At 45.7% G+C, this 11,754-nt stretch overlaps 1 protein-coding gene across 9 annotated transcripts in view; it reads right to left on the bottom strand.

The window, feature by feature from the left end:
- Positions 1–579: 579 nt before the first annotated feature.
- MSANTD3 (Myb/SANT DNA binding domain containing 3) overlaps positions 580–11,754 on the bottom strand; it is a 35,891-nt gene continuing 24,716 nt past the window's right edge. For all 9 annotated transcript variants that reach the window (XM_084779576.1, XM_084779577.1, XM_084779574.1 and 6 more), the window contains one exon: positions 580–4,776. In XM_084779576.1, coding sequence (XP_084635702.1) covers positions 4,367–4,776 — 410 coding nt within the window. In that variant the 3' untranslated portion in view covers positions 580–4,366. The remainder of the gene's footprint in view (positions 4,777–11,754) is intronic.

The following is an 11,754-nucleotide window of genomic DNA, read 5'->3' as shown; positions in this document are numbered from 1 at the left end:
CCTGAGGCTGCCTCGGTGCTGAGGGAGCTGTCCCCTGAGCATCCGCAGCACAAGCCTCCTCATCCCTTCCATCTCTAACACTGGAGAGTGGAAGCTGCTATGAGGCCAGACAGGCTGGAGAGACAAAAGAATACAGATAGTGAAGCAGGGGCGGGAAGGAACAGGACCGCCTGGGAAGCGGCCCAGCAGGAAGGAAGGCACGGCAGACATGAAGTGCTAGCCCTCTGAAAAGCTCAGGCGTCTAGAAATGCTACTAAAAGGGTAATTCGTAGCGATGACATTACAGAGCCACTCCTCATAGCTTTGCCAAATATAATTATCAGGTCCTTGTGACATTCCCGGGAGGCACAATCATTCTTTTCCTCTGGTCTAGACCAAGTGCTGATGTAATTGACCTGACACTGCAGACACTGTTGACAACTCAAATGCACTCTCTTACCATGCCATCTCTGCCTCCTAGTCTTGTCTCAAGCGAAACAAAATGAAACTGCATTGAAAGATTGTCCTGGTAAAACCCCATTGAAACACTCCTAAATCATGGACCTACTGGGTAGGATCCTTATTGGGCAGGATTCCATATTTGATTTTTTCTTTTCTTTTTTGTTTGTTTGTTTTTGTTTTTCAAGACAGGGTTTCTCTGTGTAGCTCTGGTTGGTCTGGACTCTCTTTGTAGACCAGGCTAGCCTTGAACTCACAGAGATCCTCCTGCCTCTGCCTCCCTAGTGCTGAGATTAAAGGCGTGTGCCACCACATCTGGCTCATATTTAATTTTTAAGAAGGGCTTTGATATGCCTACATAAAAGTCACCAAACTTTCCCAGGCCAGGTATTCGCTATTCAACATGGGACCAAACCAAACCAAACACCTTCAAATCAGTGAGTGCCAACTATCCAGAGAAACTATAGCCATCACAGGAAACAAAGACTTTCTCTGGCCATCTTAGTGCAAGGCAATGTAAGAGATATTTAATGGGGTGCCTCTAGTGACAGTGGGAATGTTGGTGACAGTACAAAAACGAGTTGGGTGACCAAGGACCTACTAGGGCTAGTTTCCCTGAATAGGTGGAAGAAACGACAGGTGAAGAGGAGGAAGTCACAGCAGAGGCATGGTAACCAAAGAACTGGGAACAAGTGCCAGCGTTTGTGCCTAGGCACCTCTGGGACAAGTCAAATGTCCTAAGGGACATTTTGCATCTTCCCTTCATTTCAGTCATCAGCGTTTTTCTCTTATGAGTCTAGCTTTGAACACTTTCCACTCCTCTCCAATAAAAACAGTCAGTAACTCTTGAGTCCACCTAGTCAAGACCCTGGGCTCCTTTTCACTGCCTCCTCTGGGTCCTGTCACCTCAGCTACCCAAAGCCAAGCCACCCTACCTGCAGTCCCCAGCTCCACCCCTCTCCTCTCACTTTGGTCTCCTAATGTTCCTTCTGGTGCACAGTTCCAATCCAGTTTGAAAACTCCCCTGTGCCTCACTCCTCTCTCTCCCATTGACCTGTCTAGTGACGATGGTCTCTGCTTTCCAAATCCCTACCTGCCAGAATGTCAGCTCTCAAGATTCAATTAAAATACCATACCTCTACAATTCCTTTCTTGGCTTTTCTTAGCTCTCTGCCCTCAACTAAGAGAGCACCTGAAGACACACACTGCTTGAGTCTACAGTCCGCTGTGTACAAGCCTTCCCTCTCTACTGAGCAATGCCCATGATGTTGAACCATGTCTTAGCATTTTTTTTTATATGTATCTGTACCACAATTCCTGTCAAGAAATGGTTATTGCATTTCCACCTCAGGTAATAAAAGGCTCAAGAGCAAAATGAACTGGGATGTGCTGTGTTTGTTCATGAATGAAGCCGCTTCAGCAAGCATTCGTAACAGTATCTGAGTCTCAGGTTAAAGCAAATCCTTGATTCGGCTTCAAGAGAAAGGGTAAAGACGGCAGGTGGGGCTGGGCAGTTCAGAACCAAGAGATCCAGCCTGAGGTTCTCCTTTGCTATTTACTAGATGTGGGCCTGGTGCCAGGAGGGTTCTTCTCTGAGCATCAAGCCCTTACTTCCCCACGGCTTTGTGGAATCAACTGAAATACATTCGTCAACTGCACAAAGTGGTTGTCAATCTCAGCCATGCATCATAATCACCTATAAAGCTTCCAAAAATACTGACTAGCAAGCCCAGCCCCAAGCCAACTGACTCACAACTCCCTGGAAGTGAGACCCAGTGGGATTAATTATTTATAAAATATTATTTCTAACGCATAGCCAAATATTGCAAGCTACTATTGTAAACTCATAAATACCATTAGCAGTACAGCAAGGGGCTTTAGGCTCTGGCTTAATTATCCTGTATTTGTTCAGTTAGGAACTAGTTCAGTGCTTTTATAGTCCAATTAAAATGCACTGCATTTTTTTTTAATTCTATGTTGCTGTGAGTTTAAGCCATAAATTCTTAGAAAAACGTAACTACCACCTCACTATATACAAAAGATGCAAAACTGCCTAAGGTCCCTTTAAGTCCTTGTCATTCGGAGATGTGTTGAGCAGACCATCAGGTCAGGCATGACCTGAGAGCTTGCATGAAAAGCAGAATTCACACCTTACTTTGGGATGTGCATATGAATAAGATGTTTTGATAGATCAGTAGGTAAAGGAAAAGCAACCCCCTTCATCTTACACTTGTGTTTAGACCCCTCCTTCCCTGTCTGGATCCTGAAGTGGGACACAGGGAGTCAATTGCTATCTTCCACATAACCAACTGTACTTGAAACAAAAATTCTCTATTCTCTAAAGGATCCATCTGATTAAAACTAAAAAAGGAATCCTCATGGAAGGATCCTATTTTGATATATCATTGCAGGATATATCTAAAATAATGGACTAATTCTTCCAAAATTATTTAAAATAGATTCAATGTACAAAATTGATATCTGCTTGCGTTATATGCAGTGCACAAATTGTGAGTCTGTGTGAACTGTACAAAACTAACAGGCCCCAGGACCCAAATTCCAAAGCTTGGCCACTTCCGGAGCCAACTCTGTGCAAACCCATGCCCTCCAGTCTGCCATGATGTCAGCAGTAAGCACGCAGGGTAGCACAAGCCCCACCATGGCTAAGGAGCTCAAACAGGCTCTAAATATCACCTAGCTCAACTCCCTGGTTCTGTGCACAGGAAGCACCAGGTCAGGTTTTAGGGACTTAGCCAGAGTCACATAGCACCTTCAGGCAGAGCCACACTTAGAACACTGGCCCTGACTGCTACTCCTCGTCAATGCCCCCTTCAGAATCTTATTCTCAGAAACTGCTCATCCGCCTTGTCACTGAAATGTCACTCTGCTGCTTCCAACTATTACTGCCCCCCAACTCTAAAAAAAAACAAAAAATAAAAAATAAAAAATAAACTTTTTTTTTTTAAACATTAGGCTACAGCAGAAGCATCACAGCTCGGTCAGAACACACATTTATCCACCCATAGCTCCAAATGTGTTGGTAACAGATCCCTACAAATCCTAACCCTGAGGGGTGGTGCAACACCAGCCATACATTACCATCAGCTGGTACCTTGTTGAGCACAGGAAAGCAGGGCCTTTCCTAAGAGGGTTAGAGGCTAAAAAGGGAGGGCAATAACTCACAGGAAAGCATTCACTCAGTCAGTAGCAAAGAGTTGGAGGGATCTGGGCTGGGATGGCAGCACCTTTAAAAACATACACAGTGTGACTATAAAATTTTAAGACATTTTTAATAAAACAAACAGGACGTAGGAACCTAAATGAACATTAAGCCCTCAAAGGTGTCACACCCCTACTTCTACGGGAACCACCATGGTTGGAGACACTACTTGGAAAGCCTCTTTGGGGAAGCCTTAGAAGGCAGTCTGTGAGCCACATTAGCAAATACCCTTGCAAAGGCAGGCTTTTCAAACCTCCACACTCAGTGTACACTAAAAAGGTGGAGAAACAGCCACACACGCAGCTTTATACTGGGTGTAAAGTTCCACTGGTGGCTGAAAAAAAAAAAACACTAAAAAATAAAGTATAAAATCACCAGCCACACTCCTTTATCAGCATACTTGCATTTCATTAAAAAAAAAAAAAAACACTCGCACGTGGTTTTCTACGAATTCTAATTAAGAAACATTACATTCAGAATTATAGCACGCATAGTGGTGATTTTTAGAAGACTGTTAACAGCTTCTTGGCCACTTCGGGGGTACATGGGGTGCAGCTGTTTACCTGAATGTATTCTTAAATAAGTGACGACTACCCACTCTAATTCACCTAGTCACAGGTCTGTTACAGGCTTCCTGACCACAAAGGCCACATCCCACCCTTGCCTTGCCAACAGAGACATTAATTACAAGGGAGCCGTCCCCAAGTCTCAGGGTGAGTTGGGAAAGGGCCGGTTAAATGAGGAAACGGGCCACTCCTTGGTGAACGTCTGTAGTTTTCTTTCCCAATACATCTTCTTTTTATTGAGGACTTCCATTTTGATCCGGTGCTCCTCCTCCGCCATCTCACACTCCCGTTCTATCTGCTGGATTTTGGCCACGTGCACCTCGTTCATCTGGATCAGCTGCAGCTGGAGGATGGACATCTGCTGGTGGTGCTCCTCCTCGTGCATCTTTTTTAGAGCACCTTCCTGAGACGGTTTGCCCCTGTAGTTCTTATTGGCTGTCATTCTGACGGCGGAACACGAAGGTTCAGGTTGTGAGGTCCCCTCGCATACCGGAAAATGGACGAACTCTTTCTCGTCGTCGCACAGTTCTCTATTTGAAACAGCAAATGACTCTGGAAACAATCACAGCAAGAACAGTAGCAGAAAACATGTTAAAAAGATTTTACGGGCAGAAGGAAACGTCAACCCAAGGCCTAACGAGAATCTACTGCAGGGTGAGGCTAAGCCGGGGTCTGCGTTTGGCCCTCGTGCCCAGGTCCTCTGACCACATCTGACTTTGATAACGTGTTTCACTTCGTCATTTCTGGAACCACACACTGGGACGTGGTCAGAGAACATGCTTAGATCCTGAGATGGTGATGAAAACTGCAAACCGAAATGTGCCTGCCTCTGCGGAGCACGAGGTCGCAGGATGGGGACGTCGGCAGTGTGAGTCAACGTGAGTGTCTGATCCCTTTTGACAATTTCTGCATCTGCTGTGGATCTTTTGTTCTATCTCAAGAGCGTTGTGGGGCGCCGTGGGGCTTCCTGCCCATGGGAGTCAGTCCTTCCATTTGCTCCTGCTAGGGCATGAGTCTAGACCCTGACCTGGCTCAGTCCGTGTCTCTTTGATCGCCTCCTTCTGGCTATCAATGCCAGCACTGTGGGAAGGAGGCGGTGTTCAGCTCCCCACAACATCTATTATTATCCCCCGCATGCTCTAACGCCATGCTCCTGCGTGTCTGTGTCTCGTTAGGCTCCGTGCTCATCCCCTCAGCCCACCTTTCCTTCCTCAACCTCCTCTGTAATTCCTGCTGGTCCAGGGCCAGCACTGCTTGCTCTGAAACCTCAGACCTCTCCTTCCCAAGTGTTCTCCTTACAGCACTCAGCACGCAGGGTTGTATCCTGGCCCCAGGCCTTGCTCATTTCATTTATCCTTGGGTACTAATTACTTTCCTTGCTCCCCAGTGGGTGGCTAGTAAGCCTTACTGGCTGAAGGCTTGAACACACAGGAAAAGAGCACATGGAAACAGAAGGTCTCCTTTGGTAGGTACAGTGTTCTACTACATTGGCATTTGACGTTATAGAGAATTTCAATAAGAAAACCACTGGAGGGATCTCTCCACTGGGCTGGAGAGATGGCTCAGCAGTTAAGAGCACTGTTTGCTCTTCCAGAGGTCCTGAGTTCAATTCCCAGCAACCACATGGTGGCTCATGACCATCTATAATGAGATCTGGTGCCCTCTTCTGGCCTGCAGGCATACATGTAGGCAGAATGCTGCACATGTTATAAATAAATAAATCTTAGAAAAGAAAAGCACTAACTACAACAGTTCACAGAGTCATTTCTTGTTTGTGATAGGGCTAGCCCGGGCTGTCCTCCACCTTACTGTGTAGCTGAGGATAACCCTGAACTGTTGGTCCTTTTGGTCCCCTCCGCACCCCACTGCCTATTTCTGAGATTACGAGCCCACACACCACCACATCTGCTTTTATGTGATGTCAGGAACTGAGCCCAGAACTTCTTCATGGTAGGCAAGCACTCTCCCAACTGATCTACACCCTAGCCCATCTCCCCACAAAGGAGCTGTCTAACTGTGACTCCGGGACTTTCTTGAGGCACTCTACACTCTCAACAACGAGAATGTTCTCCTTAGAGAAAAGTAGTATTAATTTACTAGCAAAGTTGATTACATAATATGTCATCACATTACCCTGGAAGATGGGATGCTGGGACCTTTAATAGCTGTTGGGGGAAACCTAATTTGGAGAGCTCCATTACTGAAAGTTGAACAGCTACTGTCTGGATGGCTCCGCTCTGAGGGGTAAGGCGACAACTATAAGTGGTCTCTAATTAAGACTTAAAACAAAGTACAGAAATCGGAACCACAGAAACTATTGGTAGAGAGAAAACATTTTAAAAGAATGCTTCCACATTCTCTAGCTAAGGAAAATGTCCCCCTGCCTCTCCCGCCAGGTGTGGTGGTTCTCACCTGGATTCGGTGTTCATCCTGTAATTCTTTTGTCTTCCTGGGCCAACACCTGCTAGAGCACTAGTTTGAGCCAGGAATGAGCATACATGCCTGTCTCCCAGCACGTAGAACACTAAGGCAGGAGGTTCATGTTTGATGTCAGCTTAGACTACACAGCAGACCTCTGTCTCAAAAATAAATATCAGAGACTGGAGAGAGGGCTCAGCTGTAAAGAACACTTGATAATCCTCTTCTAGAGCACCCAGATTTGATTCCCAGCACCTTGATTTCAGACAGAAGAATTGGATGCCCTCTTCTGGCCTCTGTGGACACTGCATGCATGTAGTGCACAGATATATGAGCAGGCAAAACTTACACACATAAAATAAAAATAAATGTTTAAAAATAAACAAATATCTAAACCCCCCCCTTTAAAAAAACAAAAACAAAGAGAAAGAAGTGAGAGAAAAAAAGCCTCTGATTGTTTCCTCCTCTCAAGTCTCCAGCTCTTTGGGGACGGAAACTGCCTCTTACTTGACTCTCATGTAGAGCCCAGCACAGAGCCTGGGACAGCACTGAGCACTGGAAATGCATGTAAACAATAGGCAGAGCTCAGGGAGCCCATAGGAAGAGTTGGGGGGACGATGAAGGGAGGCAGAGGGGTCAAGGACACCACAACAAGACCTACAGAGTCAACTAACCTGGCCCATGGGGCTCACCGAGACTGAACCACCAACCAAAGAGCATGCATGGGCTGGGCCTACACCCCCTACACATATGTAGCAGATGTGCAGCTTAGTGTAGATGTGGCTCCCCTAACAATGGGAGTAGGGGCCGTCTCTGACCCTGTTACCTGCCTCGGGTCCTTTCCCCCTAGCTGGGCTGCCTTGTCTGGCCTCAATGAGAGGGGATATGTTTAGTCCTGCTGTGACCTGGGATGCCAGGGTGGGTTGGTATCCCTTGGGGGCCTCTCCTTCTCTGAGAAGGAGAGTCGGGGAGGGGAGGAGAGGAGGGAGGGGGCCGTGATCAGGCTGTAAAGCGATTGATTAAATAAACTAATAAATGGAAAATTAAAATAATAAGCTTAAAAAAGGAAATGCACGTGGACGAAACTGGCAGCTGTGGATCACACCTCTCCCCCTCCCCCCCCAACACACACACACAACTGAGGGACTGAGGCTCAGGAGAAAGGAATGGGAAAAGGTAGCACCGAGGGCAGATGCTGTGTTGTGAGCAGCGACCACATCACCTCACTCATTGCCTTTCTAATCTTAGACCTGAAAACGGTTGGTTTTGGAGACCAAAACTAGTTTTGTTTTGTTTCTTACACCTCTGCCCTCACAGCTCTGCTTCCACTTGTATTGTCTCTACAGCTCATGCACTCACAATGTAAAGCTTTCTCCCAGCTCTCACATGTTCAGCTTTATCTCAACAACACAGGCTTCAAGGACACGGTGGTGGCGGCGGCGGCGGCAGCAGCTGCCATTCATGTGCACCACAACAGGTTCTAGCGCTTTTCAATCCCTCATCTAATCTTTACAACCCTTCGAGGACATCATGACTACAGAAAACCAAATCTAGTATCCAAGGCCATCTGGCTGGATGAAATCTAGGATTCATAACAACAAAACCACAGCATCTTAATATCTGTAAGAAAACGATTCCTTTTAAACTGCCATTTTTAAAATGTGTGCTAACATACACATCCTAAAGAAAAATAGACCTCTTAACACTGGCAGAAGACAGGACTTAAAGCCAGACAGAATAGCAAAGTGATCTTCACACAAGTATTAGCAGCAGTGCACAGAAACCAGTACTCAGGCTGAACGACCCCTTAATTAGACAAACACTAGCCTGGGAATAGCAGCCTGCTACCAGCACACACCCTACCATCTCTCTCCCAGGTGAAACAATGCCACGCAACAACCCAACTCCATGCAAAAAAGAGTAGGAAAGCTTTTCTGGGACTGAGAACACAGCCAAGAGGGTGTTCTATCACTTGGGTAATTTGAGTAAATTTAGCATCCGCAGGAAAAGCCTACTACAGCAATGAAAAGATGAGAAGAAAACTGTGCAGGACAATCTCCAGTTACTCTCACCAGAATGAAGGAAAGAGATGGCTGAGAAAATGAGTAAGACGCAGTGGATGTGTATGAAGGTGCTTACATCCTAACTACAGCTAAACGGCTGGGTTTACACACAGCTGGTGCACTAGAGCCTAAACATGCTATTCTAGGGGAGAAAGGCAAAAGGAAGAACTAGCCGTAGCACAGGCTTTAACAAGTACATGTGAGAGAATACCAAAGCATGGCAGACCAATCCCTGTACAGCACAAGAGAACAAGACTAGGAATGAGGATCAAAAGGGACCACACGTGCCAGGCGTGGTGGCGCACACCTTTAATCCCAGCACTCGGGAGGCAGAGGCAGGTGGATCACTGTGAGTTCGAGGCCAGCCTGGTCTACAAAGCGAGTCCAGGACAGCCTTGGACTCTGTCTCAAAAAAAAAAAAAAAAAAAGGGACCACACAGATAACAGAACGCATTGGAGGTCATTCACACCCTAAGAGAAGAGGACCCAGTCCAACAGTGACAATGGGACTTCGAAGGAAATGTTCACATGATTTAATTATAGCTTCATAATAGAGGTATGATGCATACAAAGTTAAATGTAACCTCCTATAATATGTGGCTGATGCTAAAAATGCCTCGCTGTCTTAAATGTACTTAAGGGGCTAATGAGATGGCTCAGTGGGCAGAGGTACTTGCTGCCAACCCTGATGACGTGAGTTGGACCCCCAGGATCTATGTGGTGAAGGGTAGAACCCACTCCTGCAAGCTGTTCTCTGACATCACACACGTGCCATGGTGTGCACATGCACTCAAATAAACTAGCAATCTAAGTAGTTAAGATGTCATCCTACCTACGCATGCACTTCTCCACACCTGTTCCTCAAAGGGATAATTAAATTATCACAGATCACAAAGCCTGCACACTGGAAACTGTTTTAAGTGCTTGCAGGACAAACACTGGTGTGTGTGTGTGTGTGTGTGTGCGCGCGCGCGCGCGCGCGCGCGCGCGCGTGTGTGTATATTTGAACAAGTGAACAAAGTCTCTGACAAAAGCATGAACATGCAAGAGTTAGTGACACAGTGATGCCATTTCCCACCAAAATGTAGCTAGAGGGGGGCCTCTAGTGGAACCTGCTAAACTCCATCCTGCTTAACATTTTATAATAGATTCCAGCACATCTCTGGGAACCTAGTTCTGTGAACAGGCCACCCACAGGGTGTTAACAACACTGCACTGACCCACAGAGCAGAATCTAAGCCGATGAGTAATTCTGAATGCTTACACCCACACTGCCAAAGCTACACTGATTTTTGTCATATATTTTAATCCAGCATACCTAAAAACATATTTAAACATGTAATTAACATTAAACTATTGATGAGATTCTTTTGTGGTTTAAAGCCTCAAAATGTGGCCTGTGTGACTACAGAACGTCTCTGTTTTGTCTTCTCGTCTTTCCACTACTGATTAAGCCTCCTGCCACTTATGGCTGCTGTATTAGACAGTGCAGTGTTGAAAATACAAAAGCAACACACATAGGCATGGGCCAAAACACACAAAAGATTCAAGTTTTCTACTTCTCCCCCCACCAATTTCCAGACAGGATTATTGGTAATCTTAGCCTTTTTTATTTTTGTCATCTTTTCTTTGTTTAATTTTATTACTTCTTATGTACGAAACAAAGAGGAAGGGAGGGAGAAAAGGAAGACGGGAGGGAAGGAGGGAGGGGAGGGAGGTAGAAAGGCAGGGTTGGGGCATGAGCACGTGCAGACCTCCTTGGGCCAGAGAAGCCATCAGATGCCCTGCTCCATCACTTTGCCTTATTCCCTTGAGACAGGGTATCTCCCTGAACCCAGAGCAAGGCTGGTGACTCCAGAGACCCCCTGTCCTCACCCCCTACGGAACTGGAGCTCCCCTGGATTTTATGTAGGTGTTGGGATTGGAACTCAAGTCCTCATGCTTGGAGAGAAGCACTTTACCCACTGAGCCATCTCTGCAGGCCGATCTCCCTGACTTCCTGAAAGTAAACCGGAAAAAAAAAAAGGAGTAAAAACTTCACAGGCATTTTAAATCGTAGAAAGAGTGCCAGTGCCTCAACTATGAGCAGTTACATCATGTTGGGCATACTTCTGAACTGACTGGGCAGCAAGGCTCTCTGCTCCTCAGGTCTAACATGAAAACAGGAGTCTTGGCTGCATTTTAATAAGCACCAACAAAAAAGAAAGTGTCCAGTGCTAACTATGTACAAACCTCTACGTTTAAATACATTGCAGAGAGGTCTCAGCAATAGGAGCGCTGGGGTGTGGGTCCCAACACCCACATCAAGCAGCTCCCAACTGCCTGCAACTCCAGTTCCAGGGAATCTGACACTGTCTGGCCTCCGTGGGTTCCTGCATATGTATACATACATGCACATGTATACATACACTAAGTCACACACATATGTGTAGAAAATCAAATCTTAATAAGGGCTATATAATGAGACTAAATCTGAAACAGAAAAAAAGAAAGCAAGCCAGGAGGTGGTGGTACATGACTTTAATCCCACCAGAGGCAGGTGGATCTCTGTGAGTTTAAGGCTAGCCTGGTCTACAGAGTGAATTTCAGGACAAACAGGGATACACAGAGAAACTTTGTCTCAGTAAGAGAGGGGAGGGAGGGAGGGATTTTCCTTCTTGCTTGAAATTTCTATTTGAGTAAATGAATTGCATTTTTTTCCCCAAAGGAAAGAAAAATAAGTTATTAGATGAAATCTCTAGATCCTACTTCATATTTAAATAAGGGGGGGGGGGAGGTGTTTTGTTCCTCAAATACAACCATATAAGGGCTGGTGAGATGGCTAGTTAGATAAAACGACTTGTCACCAAGCCTGACACATATGAGTTCAATCTCCAAGATAGGAGAACTAACTCCTCAAAGTACCCTCTGACCGTCACATGTGCCATGCCCCCACATACAAATAAATGTAATTTATACAAATAAAAATAGCTATAAAACTGACACATAACCGTCTAGAAGACACATTTTCTAAATAAATGGCATTCACATGAGTATTTTTCCCAGCTGA

Source organism: Acomys minous, assembly GCF_964271855.1.
Source record: "Acomys minous genome assembly, chromosome: 1".
NCBI classification, from domain to species: Eukaryota; Metazoa; Chordata; class Mammalia; order Rodentia; family Muridae; genus Acomys; species Acomys minous.
Note: the sequence above shows the minus strand (reverse complement) of the source record. Positions and strands in the feature narration are given on the sequence as shown.